The 20,020-nt window shown below is 39.3% G+C and overlaps 1 protein-coding gene across 2 annotated transcripts in view; it reads left to right on the forward strand.

Annotated features, from left to right (window-relative positions):
• Positions 1–20,020, forward strand: part of MINPP1 (multiple inositol-polyphosphate phosphatase 1) — a 144,067-nt gene that overhangs the window by 55,009 nt on the left and 69,038 nt on the right. Inside the window, exons 5-6 of one of the 2 annotated variants that reach the window (XM_068548146.1) lie at positions 934–1,083; positions 16,353–16,403. In XM_068548146.1, coding sequence (XP_068404247.1) covers positions 934–1,042 — 109 coding nt within the window. In that variant the 3' untranslated portion in view covers positions 1,043–1,083; positions 16,353–16,403. Of the gene's footprint in view, positions 1–933; positions 1,084–16,352; positions 16,404–20,020 lie in introns of those variants that run through there. The other variant, XM_068548144.1, reaches the window with a different exon arrangement.

A 20,020-nucleotide genomic window follows, 5' to 3' on the forward strand; every position in this document is an offset into this window, starting at 1 on the left:
AAATCTAATTGGGTGCCTTTGGAAGTCACCGGTCTGTCCACAAAGGAGGAATGACATAAAGAAGCCCTGTATTCACCACAATTATAATTCATTTTTTAAAAATCTCTGGAATATATTCAAGGAAATATTTTAAGGAATAACGTCCTTATATGCCAAGCACACATATCTTTAGCATATAAAATGACTTCATTTTTCACGCAAAATTGGCTTTTTAAAATGACTGGCTTGAACTTTGCTGAGCTAGAAAGGTGAGGCTAAACTTGGCTTTACTCCTCCCTCCTGCCACTGCAGATATTTATGAATGTTAACTAAATCTGATTCATTCTCAGATGTTCCATTCAAGGTAATTGTGCAACAACACAACTTAAAACTATGTCAAAGGCGACAGCAAAATAGGATCATTTAGAAAAAGTGTAATCGTTAGGGTTGTTCTCAAGTTAAATAGTAACGGTTTTCTTGTCCATGTCTAGATAGGTTAGTTTCTTTATTATTATTACATTAATGCTTTATTTATTTTTGCTGTTGTTGCAAAAATACCCTTAGAAAACTAAGATATTAAAGTCTTGTAAAATGGTTAATGGACACGTCTAATTACTGTATTTCATAAGATTTTTAAAATGCGGAAATTTAGTAGACACATTTTGTATTGTGAATATATATTTAGCTGATGAACTCTAACAGTTCAAATAGAATCATTTACAGCTTACTGAATAAATAAAAGTACCTCCATAAAGACTCACATGCCATAGATAGGTTAGTTTCTAGTATCCATTTTCTGATGACGTTTTTCAAAAACAGCCAGGAGATCCATTGTCTTCCAGTCAGTAATCTCATACGTGTTTTAGCAGAGTTTATATAAATCGGATGCCCAGGATTTGGGCTTCAAATTTGGGCATTCACCGAGAATTTACTGAGGCTCCACTTTCATGCTAGGCACTGGGAAAATGACATCTCAGGAAACTCATGGCCTTCTGAGGGAGACAGACCCTTAAGAAGATCATTGCGGTGCCCTGTACAAGTGCTGAGGAGACACATGGAATGATCAGCTCTTCCTGGACGGATCAGAGAAGCTTCCTCAATGAGGTAAGCTCTGAGCTGAGTCAGGAAGGCTAAGTAGCACTCACATGGCGAGAAGGGGCAGACAGGTGCCAAGTCTCAGCATGGTGAAGAGCTGTGTTTTGGGAACTGCAAAGGCATGTCCGTTAATCTCACATTATAGAACTCTAGCTTGATTTAGCTCTGGACAAAACAGTTGTAACAATTACTGGTTTTCTTGAGAAGTATGAAAACAGGGCCTTCGTATTTGAACATGTCTAGCTTCAAATCCTGATTCTACCATGTACCAGCTATAATCTTGAGGACATTACTGTCTCTCTCTGAGCATCAGTGTCTTTATTTGTAAAATTAGCATACTTTGTGTATTTTTTAAAGGGTTATGAGAGACAGCACAGGTAAAGACCTATACCAAGGAGGATTGCCAGATCTGGCAAATAGTAATACAGGACACCCAGTTAAATTAGAATTTCATAAAGCAACAGATAATTTTTTTTGTATAACTATGTTCCAAACATTGCATGGGGCACACTTACACTAAATAATTATATGTTGTTTATCTGAAATTCACACTTAATGGGGCATCCTGTATTGTTTATCTAATAATAAACTCTAATAATAAGTGAACTGTAACTCAATAAGTTATTGGCATAAAAGGTGTTTTTTATGCTGCGAAGCACTGACTTGGAGGAAACAGGAGGTTTGAAATAAAATGATAGACTCTACATAGTATGTAGATGTGGATGCACATATGTGGAGCGGTGGGGAATAGTGGGCAAGGTGGAGGGTTTTGGTTAACATCAGGAATCCAAAAGCTTCTCCAGGATCGGCGAACATATTCTCTTAAGAAAAAAAAATTTAAGTCAGTTAACCACCACCACCACAACAAAATCAACAAATTCATGAAAACCGCTTCATTAAAGGCCATGCCAGGACCTCCCTGGTGGCGCAGTGGTTAAGAATCCGCCTGCCAATGCAGGGGACACGGGTTCGAGCCCTGGCCTGGGAAGATCCCACATGCCGCGGAGCAACTAAGCCCGTGCGCCACAGCTACTGAGCCTGTGCTCTAGAGCCCGCGAGCCACAGCTACTGAGCCCGTGTGTCACAACTACTGAAGCTCGTGCGCCTAGAGCCCGTGCTCCACAACAGGAGAAGCCACCACAATGAGAAGCCCCCGCACACTGCAACTACAGAAAGCCCGCGCACAGCAGCGAAGACCCAGAGCAGCCGAAAATAAATAAATTAAATAAATAAATTAAAAAAAAAAAAAAAGGCCATGCCAACAGGATCTGAGTTTTGGCACTTTACAACTTCAGGCTTTTCAGCAGACTGGAATGGTAGAGATGTTGGCCTTTTTTCAAGGCATAAAGATAGCTTTGGGGCCCTTAATGTGTCAGACTCAACACTTTTTCTCTTCTCTCTCCTAATAGAACTGCCAGGTCTCAAAGTCCTTGGCTACTGGGCGGGTGGTACACACTGGATGAGCTAAAAGGTCACAGAGTCTAGCACTTTACAGAGCACTTAGTTGGTGTCAGGAACTGTGGAGGGGAATTCAAAAAGGGATAAGTCCCCTGCCCTTCAGGAGTCTGTAATTCTATTGTGTCTGGAAAAGAAAAGAAAATTACGAAACTGAATTTCCTCCTGTAACATGTGTTCTGTGACGGCCAAGTGGGCTTTACCAGTGTATCCCCAGAGCTGAGGATGGCACCTGACAAACAGTAGAGGCCCCATAAACATTTGGTGAATAAATGAATCAGTGTGGGCTGGATTCACTAAAGAAGGTTTAATGGAGTAGTTTAGTCAGAAGTGGGCCTTAGAGGAAGAAGATCTGGCTGAGCAGAAAATCATTTGCACCATCACCACAGCAGCTGCCATTTACTATGAACCCGGCACTGAGTGAAGGACTTTATGGGAATTCTGTTCACATGTTTCCAATAGCCCTTAAAAGTTTAGGTCTGCATGGCCCCAAAGCCCATTTTGCTTCTGCAGATCAGCTTGAATGTTACCTTTTCAGGGAGACTGTCCCTGACCATGCTGTCCAAAAGCATTCCTTCCTATTACTCTCTTATCTCAGCCCTCTGTCCTTTCAGAGCACTGGCAACACTTCATGTGAATCTATTCAATATTTTTGGTATATCTTTCTACAGTCTCTGAGGACAGGGGCTGCGTCTGTTTTATCACTGCTCTGTTCCTTGTGCCTGCCAGCCAATTCATTCCCTGGCACTTGGTAGATACCCAATAAATATTTATTGAACAAGTACATTTGTCTGCACAGAATCATCTCCTCAGTTTAAACAAACAAACAAACAACTCCAAAAAACTAAGAACAAAAAACATAGCTGACAGGGACTCCAGAGTCTCTGGGTCCAAATGTCCAGGGATGGGCCAAGGCATCTATTTCTTTTCTTTTTCAATAAAATTCTGTATGTGAATCTGATGCACAGCTAAAGATGAGCGCTCTAGTGAGGGCAGGACACTCTAAGAAAACTATATGAATTCATGTTAAAATCTGATGGATAAAATTTCCTCCATGCAATCTTTCAAATAAAGCTTCATAGAACTTTCTCTACTCTAAGAAACACATTGGGCATTACCTTTGGCTCAATATAAACTTGTTTCATACCTAATCACATCCATCCTGTTCTCTCCAACTGTACAAGTGAGAAGATACCAGCATAAGCAACAAATACATTTAAATTAAAATGTATTTTCCATGACTCTTAAACATGAAAAGATGGTCAAGCTCATTCAAAATAAGAGACATGAAAATTATACTGATATCACTTTTCATCTGTCAGATGGCAAAAATGCAAAAGTTTGACATTTTATTGGCAGGGCTACAGGGAGACAGCCATTCTGATACATTGCCGGGAGAATGCAAAATAACCCAGTGAGGGAAGTTTGTCAATATCTGCAATACTATATATGCAAATACCCTTTGTCCCTGTCTAGGAATCTATCCCAAAGGTATACTGACAAAATATAATGACATACATTCAAGATTTTCATTATAACAGCAAAAGAGAAGAAGCAGCACAAATGTCTATCGGTAGGGGGTTGGTTGAATAAACTGTGGTACATACATATGATGGTCTTTGCAGCCATGAAAAAAAAGATGGGTAAGCTGTCTACACACTGGTATGGAGTAATCCCCAGGGTATTTTTTTAAAGTGGAAAAAAGCACAGTACAGCACAGTTTTTATAGTGTGATACTTTGTGTGTAAAACAGGAAGAGAAATAGGAATATCTGTGTTTGTTTGTATTTTTTTTTAAATGATGAAAGGATAACTCAAAAACTAATCAAATAATAAGCTATGAGGAAGGGAAACTAGACTTTTCTAAACATACCCCATTTAAAATTTTTATTTGTGACTAGGTAAATGTTATAATTAAAAAACAAGATTAAGTCAGAAAGAAAAATACATGATCTCTAAAATTAAAAAACATACACAGACAAAAGAAAACCTAATTGGATATCAAGGTGGTGACATATTTACTCTAAGAAGAATTATTTCACATTAATAATTTTCACAGTCTTTCACAATATTTTAGGAAATATTCTAAGGGCAAAAAGAACTTCAAAGAAACTTAAATTATATTCAGTAGCCCCATTGTTAGTGGTTATATTGGTTTCTCTAAAACACACATATTTAATAGCTCTGTCTACTGAGGCCTAAGAATAATGACAACCCACTAGTAAAGACTAGATTGTGTTCTCCAAATGCCATCTCCCACTAGAAGGAGCCAGGGCACATTGGAGAAATGGCTGATTCCTGGTCTGGGGCAGGAATGTACAAGATGAGCCTGACATATTTTTTGTGCCCAAAGCAAGGAAGTTCTCAAAGACCAATAGGGTCATGTCAAAAGGACTGGAGCCAACCTACAGGGGCTTTTAACTGGCAGGAGATGAGACAGTTTGGGCACCAAAAAGAATAACTGTAATTGATTGAAACACATTGAACGTAGAAAATTTGAGTTCATAATGATACTTTTAAAAATTCAAAAATGAAAAAAAACTTCACCATTGAAGGTAGTCGGCACACTAACACCATACTTTGAAAACTGGTCATTAAAAAGAAAGAATTAGACATTTACCTTGCCTTGTACCAACTGCAGTCTTATTTGCAGAGTTACCACGCAAGCCTGGGACTGCCCACTTTTGGAATTCTTCTACATGCAAGAAAAACCCTTCTATGTTTAACTCCCTTTATGGGGGTTTCTGTTATGTACAACCACACGTGATCATAACTGATACAACATATATAAATGAAACTCTACATTTTCTTGACTATTGAGGTTGCTTTCTTCGCAAATGGCTAGAACTCCTTCAATCCTTGCTCACTGTACAGTTCCCTCTGTCAGTCCCTTCTTTGAAATAATAATTATAGATCAGGGATGCATAATTTCAGCTCAGAAGAGGAACTGGACAGACTCTTGGTCCACAACAATAAAACAGACACAATGTCCATGGCAGCCTTTCCATGCTGAATGTATCCAGAAGAGAAATAAAAAATATTTTTAGGATGATGAGGAGAAGAGAAAGATGGTAACGAGAATTTTGTGAAATAGTGACTCGTGTAAAAGTAGATGAAAGACCAAACTCTAGTAGCCATGCTTTGAAAGGACCTGGGGTATCAACTTCAGATTCCACTTAATCAAAAGGCTCTGGGTCAGTCCTAGGGTAGAGGATTTCACTTATTTTATCTGATTTAATCACCACTGATGTAATCTCAGGTCTATATTTTAGCCATGAGATTCCCCCTCCTTCATCAAACTCTTATCAATTATAAATAAATGTCAACACTTACCATTTTTTTTTTTTTATCGTCAGTCTTCTCTGGAAGTGCTAATGAATAGTTAATGTAGCCAGAAGCAAAACAAGAGAAACCTGTTGGTAGTAGAAGGAATAATGGAACTCCAAAGGTGGCTATGTTCTAATTCCTAAAACCTATTAGGTCATATGGCAAAGGGGAATTAAGGTAGCAGATATAATTAAGGTTACTAACAAACTGACCTTAAGAGAGAGAGTGTATCCTGGATTATCCAGGTGGGCCCAATATAATCACATGTGTTCTTAAATGTGGAAGAGGAAGGCAGAAGGGAAGGTCAGAGTGATGCAACGTGATGAGAACTCGGCCAACTGTTGTTAGCTTTGAAGATGGAAGGGGGCCATGTTCCAAGGGATACGGGCAGCCTTGAGAACCTGGAAAGAGCAGGAAAACAGATTCTCCCTTAGAGCCCCCAGAAGGGACTGCAGCCCTCGTGACACCTTGATTTATCCCGGTGAAACCCATTTCAGACTTCCAGCCTCCAGAACTGTAAGATAATAAATTTGAGTGGTTTTAAGCCATCAAGTTTGTGCTAATTTGTTATAGCAGCAATAGCAAACTAATATACCTGTTTGTGGTCACAAACTGAAAACAAAAATCACTACAAATGATCCAGCAGATTGGGTGCCTCAAAAGTGTGATGACAGAGGAGTGCAGAGCAGTCAATCTGATGGTGGCCTGGTCTTTACTGAACCTGATTGTGAAGATATAATGTGCACTAGCTGGTAACAGCATTGGTGAAAGGTCATTCATTCTTGGCAGAGGACAGAGGGAAAAGGCAAGCAGGTCAAAGGAGTCTAAGAAGCTATTAGAGATACTGGGTATAACTTGAGTCCTAGATCCAGGACTTGCTTTGACAAGGAATTACTGTAATAGCTCAAACTTTGACACCCTTTCTACAGCCCACCTTCCTGTCTATGACTTCATCTCTACATGAGAGGTAAAGAAAATGTCTCATTTTATGCCTATAGTTTTCCCTCTGTAGGTCAGTTGTTTCTCCTGTATGTAGGGCACTTCAAAATTTTTTGAAACTAAAAGAAAATTTAAACAATATGTCTAGGTGTTCATTTTTTTCTTACTTTTCATGTTCGGGTATATGATGGGCTCTTGAATTCCACGAACTGTGATACATCTTCATATCAGCAAAGTTTTCTATTGTTAATTTGTTGCTTATGTTTATTCTGGCTTGTATTTTAGGAATAATTATTATCTTGAATCTCTAGTCTCTGCCATACATATTTTCACTCTCAGTTTTTTCTTTTTTCTTTTTTTTTTTTTTTTTTGACCGCACCACGCGGCACATGGAACTTCCCGGACCAGAGATCAAACCCGTGCCTCCTGCATTGGAAGCACGGAGTCTTAACCACTGGACCAGCAGGGAAGTTCTCAGTTTTTTCTTGTTCCCTTTTTGTTTTTTTTTAAACTTGAGTAACCTTCTCTACTCCACTTCCTCCCACATACATGCCTTCCTCTCAGAAACACTGTCCCCAGTGTCCCAAGAGCCACAGAGTTAAGATAACAGATATTCAGGGGGATAGCACTGCTAATGGGTCATTCTGAAGTTAACAGTGCAACATTCACATTTGCGCATGGTGAGGAAAACAAATGCCATAGAGTGAAGCTTGATTAATAGTTATAAAATCAAGGAGTTGAGAGCACACACTGAGAATGAATACTGAATTTCCAGCCAGTAGATCTTTTAGGTAGAAAACAGATGAAAACAATGAACAAATAAACAGATGAAAATCAAACCATTCATAAAAAAAATTGGTTATCTCTGTTTTTTCTTATGCTTCTTTCTTCTCAAGCTCATTCTCCAAATCACTGCTTCAGTTTTCTTTCCTGTCAATGTGTGACTAATTCTGTGATTGTATTTATAACTTTTTTTTTACAATAATCCCGTCCTCTCATACAGCTTTTGATTTCTGATTCCATCTCAGCTAGCTCCTTTTTTAATCTGTTTATTTTCTTACCCATAGTTCATCTTTTATTTCAAACATCCATATTTTCCTAAATCTTATTCAGGGTACAAACCTGATGTTTTCTAAAATTAGGTTTGCTGTAGGAATATTTTCCGAACACATGTTATTCGGAAAACCTCAAGTGCCAAATTCTCTGTCATTTATGTTACGAAGTGTTTCATAGGCTCCCGCTACCACATTTTAAGTATTGATTATCCTTGAAAAAGGAGAACTGTATTCAGCTCTGGTGAATGCCTGTGAACATGGGGCAATGGTCAGTGTTAGAATCCTCTGGCTGCATCTTAGACTGGAGGACGGGATGGGCAAACCACCTAGCCCATCTTTCTGTTAGCTTGCTGATTCCATTTTATTCTGAATCTGTTCACTCTAAGGGATAAATCCCCTGGCCGTTACAAGATAGGGCTTCCAATCTTCAAAACTGATCCCCCCACCCTCGGGGGGCAATCATCTCTAGCAGTCTATAGTTCTGCCCATATTCACCATCCCACGTTTCCCTACTTAGAGCCCCTCGGTTATGTCCCCGGGCTTCTCATTCCAGGCTTCCTTCCATAAACGTTCTTCCCGACATCTGACAGATGGCTGGGCAGCATTTCTAGTTTGTAATGCCACTGTAACTTTTTCATCTCCTCTCTTTGGGTTTGTGAGTATTTTATTGATAATAGGAAACAGGAGAAGGATAATCAGTATTGCTTGGCTTCTGCTCTCTGGAAGCTTTGGTTGAGAATCAATGGAGACTTTCCTGCTGGGCTTTCAGAAACTTTCCCCACTTTCTAATTTGCCTTGTCTCCCAAATAGGAATCCTGTGCTTCAGATCTCCTGGTTTCTTCCCCTCCTCTCTGAAACACCACCCTTATTCGTAGCCACCCTCTTCATAGTAGTTTCCTAAGATGGGCTCCCGCAAAGCTGACTCCAAGATGGAGCTTAGGGTGCAGGGGGTTACTAAAGAGAGCTTGAGATCAACACCTATGGAAGGGACACAGGGAAGCAGGATTAAGCAGAAGTTGAACTAAGACGCAGTCCCAACGAAGACCTCAGGAGCTCTGGGGATGGAATGGCCCTTTAGATATCCCACATTGGGGCAAGAGGGGCAGGATTTTATATCCTCAAATGATCATTCTTCAGATGTGGTATGTCCTCGTAGAAGACATGACTTTGGGTGAGGCAGTTTAAATAGGGTTGACAGCTGAAGACATCTTCCAGCAGCACTCCCAGCATCTGAGGGAATAAATCCCTCATTCCTGAAGGGGAATCTGGGTACCGTAGCCCAGGGTCTACCTCAGGCAGTCGTTGGTTAACACAGCAATACTTTGGCCTCTCGAGTCTTAAGGAACCGAATTGAAATAACACGGAGTGCCATCTTTCATTGGGTTGATTTAGGTAAAAGGCACGATTATAGGGGCTTCCCTGGTGGCGCAGTGGTTGAGAATCTGCCTGCTAATGCAGGGGACACAGGTTCGAGCCCTGGTCTGGGAAGATCCCACATGCTGCGGAGCAGCTAGGCCCATGAGCCACAACTACTGAGCCTGCGCGTCTGGAGCCTGTGCTCCGCAACAAGAGAGGCCGCGACAGTGAGAGGCCCGCGCACCGTGATGAAGAGTGGCCCCCGCTTGCCGCAACTAGAGGAAGCCCTCGCACAGAAACGAAGACCCAACACAGCCAAATAAATAAATAAATAAATAAATAATTAAAGGTGCTAATAATTAAAAAAAAAAAAAAAGGCACAATTATAAACTTCTTGCAATCAATTAGAGTAAGATGACAACCAGATGGCCTTAGATTAGAACCAGAATTGTTTAGAGCACTTCAAGCTAAAAACATTTTTTAAAAATTTTTGTGAGGTATAATTGACATATAACATTATATTTGTTTCAGGTTACAACATATGATTCCATATTTGTATATATTGCAAAATGATCACCACAGTCTAGTTTAACATCTATCACCTTACACAGTTACAAAAAAATTTTTTTCTTCTGATGAGAACTTTAAAGATCTACTCTCATAGCAACTTTCCAATATGCAATACAGTGTTATTAACTATATTTATATTATTATAACTATATATGTTTATATTATTTACTAAAGACATGTTTTATGACAATTGTTAAAGAAACTACAGAATAGTATTAGATAAATATAATCCTCCAGTGGTAAGTAGTTAAAACTAATTAGGAGTTGCCTGTTTTGAGAGAAGACCAAGAATTAATACAAAGACTCGTGGTTTTGCAAAGAGAATTTATGTTGTCTATAATCTCCCCTCCTGTTATACAAGAGCCTGAAAGTAAAATGATCACAAACTTTAAATACCTATGGAAGAGATTTTTGTTTCATTCAACTGTGAAGCAAATCCCCCATTTATGTCCTGTCACCTTACAAGTCAGCAAGGCCACATGAATGGAAACTATGACTTAGTTACTTGGTATATGCTTCCTCAGAGACAGTTAATGACTAGAGATCAAAATAATTCGAATCAGGGATTACAAACCACATGCCTGCAGAAGAATGGGAATGGAATGGCAGTGCCTTTGATTTTTCAAGAGAAGCTAGAAATCCAGATTTTTATGTGAAATTTCCAGATTTTTTAGTGTGGGAAATTAACTCAAACTTTAAAAAAACACCATGTGAGTCAAACAATAAATGTTATAAGGTGAAATCAGCTATGTAGGCTGCCAGACTGTGACCTCTGAGTTCAGCCTTTCATCAGAATCCTTTTTGGTGAGATTAATGAAAGTTGCGATACAGACAGAATGATGCTGTAGTTTATTATAATAGCATTTCCTTCAAAAACTTTGTTATAATGTTACCTTGGCCCCAGGATATTGTTGATTAAATAGACAAACAACATCAAGAATATCACTAATATGCATTAAGATTATAAGTATACATTCCTTTGTATTTGGCAATAGTTCAGGTGAGTAAAAACCTTTAAGGCTTTTGACCAAAGGCCATTATAAAACTCTTAGAGACCAAAAATCTGGTAACTTTTGCTCTTCAAAGTTAGTACTGACATGGACTCATACTAATTCATATTATCAGTATCTCCTTTTTCCACTGGCAATAACATTTCCCTATTCTTGAGAACCACTCTTCCTTTTTCAGTCATGTGATTCCATTGGGAGCTGCCATGTTTTTGTCTTGTGCTGATTTCCTGTTCACTATTAATTGGTCTAGTCCTGAGTGTCTGACCCAAGGCAGATGAATCAGAGTTCCCTGAGAAAAGGAGTCAGGCCCTCTCTGGTGGCAGGAGCTGGCAGAAGCCGTGTGGAAGAAGCTGGTCTGCAATGAGAGAGAAGAAAGCCTAGCTCACCTGCAGAGAAAAGCAGAGCAGGGGGACTTCCCTCGTGGACAGTAGTAAAGAATCCGCCTTCCAATGCAGGGGACACAGGTTCCATCCCTGGTCGGGGAACTAAGATCCCACATGGCCGGGGCAACTAAGCCTGCGAGCCTCAACTAGAGAGCCTGCATGCCGCAAACAGCAGAGCCCATGTGCTCTGGAGCCTGCACACCACAGCTAGAGAGAAGCCCGCGCGCCGCAACGCACGATCCCGCATGCCGCAACGAAGACCCGACACAGCCAAAAATAAATAAATAAATAAATTTAAAACAAATAAATGTGCTTTCCTTTAAAAAAAGAAAAGAAAAGCAGAGCAGGTGATGGGGAAAGAGAGAGGGAGTCTTGGCTGCACTTGTGACCCTGGCTCCAGTTGTTCTGAGACCTCGCTGCCTCCCTATACTACCTTCAGTCTGATTGTTCACAAAAAGATGCTCAACAGCACTTGTCACTAGGGAATACAAGTCAAAACCACAATGAAATACCTCTTCACAAACACTAAGGGGCTATAATAAAAAAAAAGACAGACAACAGCATGTTTACATGAGAATGCGCAGAAATTGGAACCCACATTGATGGTGGGATTGTAAAATGGTGCAGCCACTTTGGAAAACAGCTTGGAATTTCCTCAAAAAGTTAAACATAGAGTTATCATATGACCCAGCAATTCCACTCCTAGGTATGTAACCAAGAAAATTGGAAATGTATGTCCACACAAAACTTATACATGAACGTTCATAGCAGCATTATTCATAATAGCCCAAAAGTGGAAACAACCCAAATACCTATCAACTGGTGAATTGACAAATAAAATGTGATAAATTCATACAATGCAGTCCTATTCAACTTTGAAAGAAATGCAGTACTTAACCATGCTACAGTGTTTATTAACCTTGAAATCATTATGCTAAGTAAAAGGATCCATTCACAAAAGATCACTGATTATATGAATGCACTTATATGAAATGTTCAGAATAGACATATTCATAGAGAAAGATCCAGAAAGAAGATTAGTGGTAGCTAGAGGCTGGAAGGAGGAGAGAGAGGAGAGTGAATGTTTATGAATATGGAGTTTCTTTTGGGGTGGAAAATATTCTAAAGTATTGTGGCAATAATGGGTTCCATAACTCTGAATATACTAAAAACTACTGAATTGTACACTTTAAAAGGATGAATTTTATGTTATAAGAATTATATCTCAATTAAGCTGTTATAAAAAGCAACTAGGTATAATTGCTTCACAATAATTTTGTCTCTGTTTTTCAGAAAATGACAGTATTTCATTTAACCAGCCTATAAGAAATCTAATAACTAGCAAGAATCAACAAATTCATATAATAACTTACATCAGCAGTTACAACGTTTATCACATAGAATGAAGAATGTGGTAGATGAAAGGCTGGGAATATAAAAAGGGGCTTAAAAAGATTTAGAAGGTGGGGTTCAAACAAAGCCCCTGCCCCGGGTGTGGTCTGGTTCAGGAAGGAGGCTCTGTGTCAGGGCCACCTCATCCGGCTCTGTACACGGTTCACTGCACAAGGGCACAAAGCTAACAGGGAAAAAGGGTTGAGCTTGGTCTGTTCTCTGCCCCCAAAGCCACGTGCTCTGATGTACCTCAGGGCGTATCTGTCCAGAGAGGGCACCTTTTCCTAATCTTCACAAAGATGCCATGTTTCCTAGTGGCTGCCCTCAATAAAGAATATAATAAAGCAAGAGGCAAGTGGGGACAGACACCAAAGAGGGTGGTCACCAAGTTAAGGAAGCCTTCCTCAAAAAAGGTGAGATTGAATTGGACCTTGAGGAAAAGGTCTGATTTGGATACAAAAATAGGTCCAGAGGGAGTGAGGGGGACATTGGAGTCATTGAGAGAGGTGATAGAAGCTAAATGAGGAAGCTGGAATGCACAGAGCATAGTCAGGGGAAGTATGGGGCCCCGTCCATCCACTTAGCAAATGCTTACTGAGCACCACTGGGGGCCAGGCCCTGCGCTAAGCCCTGGGACCAAAACATAGCTGAGGCACAGCCTCTGACCAAACATCTGCTAGGAGAGGGGAACCGACAGTCACACCACAGTGAGATAAATGCTGACGGTGGAATGTTTAAAAGCTTCTAGGTTCTCTGTAAACAGAGAAAGAGTGATCTAGGTAAGGAGTACTTTTTATTCTGCAGATGGTCAGGAGAAAATCCTGGCCAGTGAGTGCAGCAGGAAAAAAATATAACTGGAAGTGCTTTCCTATGTAAATAAAACTGATTAGGAACTCTGATTGGAACTCTGATGGATGTTAGACCTGGGAAATAGCCTCTCTGAGGCTGATTTATTTTATGGCTATTTAATTGTCCCCAAGCTATCGTCTCAGATCAAATTGGGTATGAAAACACTCTATAAATGGCATGTCCTGTGTTTCATTTTTGCTTGAAGAAGTTGATTTTTAAAAAATTCTTCTTCCAACAAAGATCGTGTGGCCCAGACTCTGAGGTGGAAAAATAGATGGCATCTCTATGCAGGGCTGGGGAATGGCAAAGTAGAAATGTTGAAGAGTCAGAGGAATGAGGAATCTAGCAATGAGTCAATTTTTTTTTCATTATTTTTATCCTGGAAGGTTTCAAAAATAAATTTTAACACGTTATGGAAATGTGTGAGCATTTAATTCAGCATGAAAGGGAAGGCAAGTGAAGCAAAAATATAGGTGATGAATATGAAAGCTGAATTGATTAAGATGCTTTGGGATGCATGTGGTAAAAACCCATCTAATCTAGTTTTAACCAAAAGGGTGATTGAATGACTCAAGTAGGTAAGAAGTCCAGGAGTGTATCTAGCATCAGGTAAGGCTGAATCCAGGAGCTCAGAAAATGTCACTAAGGCTAAGTCTTTTTTTCTCTTGACTCTTTTTTTCCCTTTCTTCTCTAGTCCTGTCTTTTATTGTATTGACTGCATTTCTTTTTTCCACATTTCTCTCTTCTACTGTTTTATATATGTGTGTGCATGTAAGTGGTTACTTTAAAATATTTAAACACATAATTTACTCAGTATCTCTATTCTCCAAGCACAAAAAGACACAACTTACTTTTACTTCTCTCTACACTACTCCTCCCAACTCCCGTGTTACTACTCTCTGAAATTTCGGTTCCAGCTTGTTTTTAAACACATAATTTAAAAAACTTATTCATTTTGATTTAATACTATATTTCTGATGATTTATTTGCTCACTGTGACTTTTTGCACCCTTCCTTTCGATTTACTTTTCTTCTTGCGGGAGTACACCCTAGTATATTTTATTCGAAGAGAATCTTTGGAGAGTAAACTTTCCAAATATTCATATGTCTGAAAATGTCTTTATTTTGTCTTTCCACTTGGATAATAATTTGGCTAGATATAGAATTCTGGGTCCAAAATGATTTTCCTTTAGCACATTGACTGCTGACCTCCAGTGTTGCTGATAATCTCATTCTCATTCCTTCCTCGTATTATTATGTCTTTTCCCTCTGATAGCTTTTAGAATGTTCGCTTTATCTTGGATGCTCTGGAATTTTACATGATATACCTAAGAGTGTGTTCTTAATTTATTCTCTTATACCCTTGATGGGAATTTTCTATCTAAGGACTCATTTTTTCCCTACAGTTTTGGGATGTTCTTCCTAGTATCTCTTCAGTATTATCTCTTCACTATTTCTTCTGTTCTCTGCTTCTGACACTCAATTAAATAGGTATTGTAGGGTTTGGATGTGTCCTCTTCTCTTTGAACTCTTCTTTAACGTTTTCATTCTCTTTATTCTGGGAGATAAACTTTGTTTGACCTTCCAGTTTACCCATTCATTCTTCAGCAGTAAAGAAGCTGCTATGAAGCTCATTTTTAAATTTTTTATTTCAATAAATATATTTTCATTTTAACATTTCTAGTTGATTCTAGTTCTAGCATGTTCTAGTTTCAAACTTTCTCTTGTTTTATGGATTTTATTCCCATCTAAATTTGTTTCTTTGAGGATTTTGAGAATATCCTCATTGGGGAGCTCCCCCTTCCCACTCCCAGTATTCATTGATACTGAACAATAAAAGTATGTCTATGAGTAGATTAAATTGAAATAAATGTCCCAAGAACTAGAAGCTTCTAAGGGTTGGAGAACCAAGAATATTCTCCTCTCCTCTCTTTCTAGTTTCCATCTTCTCAAAGGATAGCACTTGGGAATGAAATAGAGAGGTTTCTAAAATGAATTTGACCCACTTAGAAATAGTTATAAGAAATTATATTCCTCCAGAGAAGAACTAGGAAGTTATTTTCCTTTTTCTCTTTCCTTTCCAATCTTGATAAAAAGCACAAAGGACACATAAATCAAGATCAAAAGTTTGCAGATGAAATATTATGACAAGGCAGACTAAGACAACAAACATACAGAATCACAATGACCAGTACTCTTGGCATCCACAGGTTTGCAATCTGAAGCTTAAAGAGTGACACAAAACCAGTTACAAGATGTGAGAGTAAATTGTGTCTTTAACATTTGAAATCGGAGATCAATAATCAGCTAAAACTGTAATTTGGATTTGGAAGAGATTTAGCTTCTCCGCCTTAATAATTCTATTTGAAACCTGAACTTTGCTGGGAGGGCTAAGTAATTTGAGTTTCTTAAGGCTACACTGAGAAGCCTTGAGTTTTGCTTAATTGTTTCTCAATATGGAACAAAAAAAAACCCATGAAACAACTGGTTTTGATTAGGTGGAGTGAACATTTAGACCTGCTAATGTGGAAACATTCTATTACAGCCCAATAAAACTAACTGTCACTTAGATAATTTCATCATTGCTAATTATATTTCCCATTTCTCCTTTTGCTCCAAACAGTATTTTACTCTCCAAAGTTCATTTTTCTTACAGTTTGACTTGTTCCTTCTTTCAGAGATAAAACATTTAGGAATAATCATTGATAAATATAAATTTGTCTGACAACTTAGAAATATCGTGGAGCAGGATGGAAAACCTCTGAACTATTTAGTTTGCTAGGTGTTCTTTAGCTTATATATTGTTCAAGTAACCTACCTCCTGCATCACTTTAAAAAAGTAATGCATTTTGCTAACAATAAATTAGCAATTGGCAGTGTTAAATGACAGACTTAAGTAATTTTTGTTTTGTTTCGTTTTGTTTTCTATGTGTCTTTTGCAAGAATTGTTCTTTCATGATGTCATGGAAGAGAAAACAAATTTATCAAGAAGCTTGGAAGCTTGCTTTGAGTTATAACCAGAACCACTATCAAAATATGTTTGTTCACTGGAAAACCTGTTTTACAAGTGGATTTTCATTGTGTTTTGGGGAAACCTTTTGTGCCAAATGAATCAGCAAAAACATTTTCTAAATCCTGTTGGAACCACAACCTGAAGTTACAATGATATTTCAAAATCACATTTTGTTAAGAAATACCTTGTACAGTAAAAATGATGGATGTATGTTAAATATATTTATAATTTCATCTATTTAAATGAACCACTGTGCTATATAAACCGCTGGTCTTAGGCACCAGGTTAGAACACAGCTTTTCAAAAATTTATTTCAAAGCCTGAGAAAATCAAACATACCCATTACTGAAATCCGTCCTTTTAGTCTGTGAAATGAATTGCTTCATTGAAACCTAGTTGTTTCTACCAAATCCCCTTGTTATCCATTGGCTTTAAATGGATAGACAGTTTTAGAATTTTCCAAAAGTGATCACAGAACTGACTCAAGCCTTCTGAATCTGTTGGACTAGTGGTGTTTTGTGGTCTGGCTCACAAACGTTAAGGTTACTCCAGTCTTCACTAGAACCACAAGTCTTGCCCTTGGCAGATTTAAATATTCAATTCAATTTTTCAAACATGTGCTAGAAGAAGAAGGGAGAAAGGTGATAGGAATAATCCGTGCCCAAGGTCCACAATTACCTCTCACAATACCTTGTTAAAACAGAGTGTCCTTCTGATTTTGGCAACGTGCTGGACTGTGCTAATGCCAGATAAAAAACAAACATTCTGGTATCAGATAAATTTCCTAATTACCATTTAGATGGTATAGTCCATATGACTCTCTAAAATATTTGCCTCTCTAAAATGTGTAGGTAGAGAGGGGCCACATTATTTTTAAAACAAACACACAAGCAAACAAATAAATAAATAAACAAGCTATGGGATTACCATGAGAATCTCAATAAGCACTCATGTATGAGCATAGTGCTAGATACTTATTAAGCACATAATAATTGGTTAAATACCAGTCCAGTGCCTTATGCTTTATAAGTGATATCAATTAGCTATTGCTGTATAACAAACTATCGCAAAACTCAGTGGGTTAAAACAGTGACCATTTACTGTTGTTCAGGAGTTTATTAATCATCTGAATGGTTCTTTGGTTGTGGATGGACTCATTCATGTATTTGTAGTCAGCTGTGGTGCGCTTGTAGACAGCTTTTCAGATTTTTGGATGGACTCATTCATGTATTTGTAGTCAGCTGTGGTGCGCTTGTAGACAGCTTTTCAGATTTTTGGATGGGCTCATTCATAGGTTTGAGAGTCAGTAGGGTGCTGGTCTAAGATGGACCTGACTGGAATGAATCAACTCTGCTCCATGTGGCCTCCCATCCTTCAGCAGGTTAGCCTGGGCTTGTTCTCACATGGCAGTCACAGGGCCCCAGGAGATAGATCAGAAGCAGGCAAAGCCATTTGGGGCCTAGGCTTTGAACAGATACATCATTGCTTTGACCAAATTCTGTTGTCAGAATTTTTGCCAGAGCAAATCACAAAGTCAACCTGTATTAAAGAGGTTGGGGAAATATTCTCCACCTTTTGGTGGGAGTGACCAAGTTACATTGCAAAGTACATGGATACGTGGAAGGGTGGATAATTGGAGCTAGTTTTGCAATTAGGCTGCTACATAGATTTTCAATTAATGTGAGAGAATATGTGAAAGTAAGGGAGTTCACTTATAAGCTGCTGAATAATCATGTTTGTATTTGGGGTTTCCATTTCCTTTAAATTTTAGGTTTGAAGTTTGGGTTCTTTGATTCTTTGGTGGTGTGCAACAGAAACTGTAGGTAGCAGGACAAAAAAAAAAGAAAAAAGAAAAGAAAGAAGAAGATATATAGAATATAGGATAGCTCACAGAATCTAAGGATGAGCTTCAGCAAGGACAGGAACCCTGGATCACCTAGAATTTAGATAGCAAGAATTAATCCATTCAGGGCACTGCCTTGGGTTTCAGATTTCCTGGAGAGAAAGTCCAGTTGGCCTCTGGATTAGCTGCCCAGGCCTTGGTCAAAGGAGGGCCAGATACCTTGATTCTAAAGTCTTACCAAGAGTGCAAGCAAAGAGGCTGGACAGTTCTCCAAGATAAAATGGAATTCACTACCAGATGAAGGGAATTCAGGGCAGGCAAATACAACAGTATCCTCTACAAAGTTTAAACAGCTTAATCCTAGAAAAGCAGATCTGGTAGTGGTTAAATCCCTACTGGTGTGGGCATGGAGGAGTCAGCTGTCATGTCCTTTCTTATCACTCTTCCCAGTAAGTAAAATTTAGAAAGTAGCCAGAGGCAAAGGATGCAGATTATGCAGAGAGGGAAGATAAATTAGAGGTGGCTTTCCTCTACCCATTCAACGACAGGCAACCACTTACTTCTTTAATTTAACTCTTCATCTGCCCTGGCCTGATCAAAGCATAGTCTACAGATAGCAGCCTTTGCTCTGCTTCAAAGAACGTGGGAAATGTATGACCAAAGAGAGAAGATACTTAGGAGTCGTATTAAGTTAAGAATGCTTCTGGCTACTGGTGACTTTACTCATAGGACACTTACTGTTACTGAGTAGGAAGTCCCAAAGTAGTGGTCCCAGGGTGGGCCCAGAAACTCACCAGAGTCCTCTAAGGACCCCATCCTAGTGTAGCAGCAGTGTCTCCTCATAGCTACAAGATGGCTGCTGCAGCTCCCAGCATCATGTCCTCACAGGATAGCATCTCTAGCAGAAAGGAGAGAGGAAAGAGGAAAAAAAAGCTTTTGCTTTGCTTGACTCCCTTTAATTAACACCCTTCAGTGTTATCCTTTAACACCCTTACATCTTATTGGCCAGAACATCACCATCCTTAAACCAGTTACTATAGAAGGGAAAAGAGGTCACCACAACGGGCTTAGACCAATTTTAGTTCAATCTCTCAGGTTGGGCACATTGCCTCTGACATTTATGGTGCCTCCACTCACATTTACTTGGCCTTGTCCCTAATTCCAGCCCCAAAGGGGGTCAGGGCTGGCTTCATGGGACATGGGACCTGTGTAGTTGCACAGGGCCTCTAGTTTAGAAGGGCTTGGTTTAATGCTCTTCTGTTGCTGTCTTGAAATTCTTAATAATTTTTTAACAGAGAACCCAGCCTTTTCATTTTGCACTGGATCCCACAAATTGTCTAGCCAGTCCTGGCTGGGGTGAGCATAGGCCTTGACTCAATTCTCCCCGACAGCCCTTGCTGCAAGCAGGCACCCATGGGTGTGCTCAGTCAGCTGGTGGACATGCATAGCTTGGAAGGGTGGTGGGCTAACACCCCCAAACTCTAACTACTGCAGCACAGAAACAATGGAGAAATGCTCACGCGTCCCATCCTTCAGGGACATTCTGCACGCTTCTTAGAAGGTCCTGGTGGAATCCACCTCCATTGCCCACAGCAGTGACCTTGATAACATACTCTTCTACTGGCTTTTCTTCTTTCTCTGTCCAACTCTACTCAGGCCCTCATTCCTAGTTCCTGGAATCACCTTCCAAATAAATACTTGCGCACTAGTCTTGTCTCAGGCTCTGCCTTCAGGAGAATCCAAGCTCAAACACCA

Source organism: Eschrichtius robustus, chromosome 7 (genome assembly GCF_028021215.1).
Source record: "Eschrichtius robustus isolate mEscRob2 chromosome 7, mEscRob2.pri, whole genome shotgun sequence".
In the NCBI taxonomy this organism is placed as follows: Eukaryota; Metazoa; Chordata; class Mammalia; order Artiodactyla; family Eschrichtiidae; genus Eschrichtius; species Eschrichtius robustus.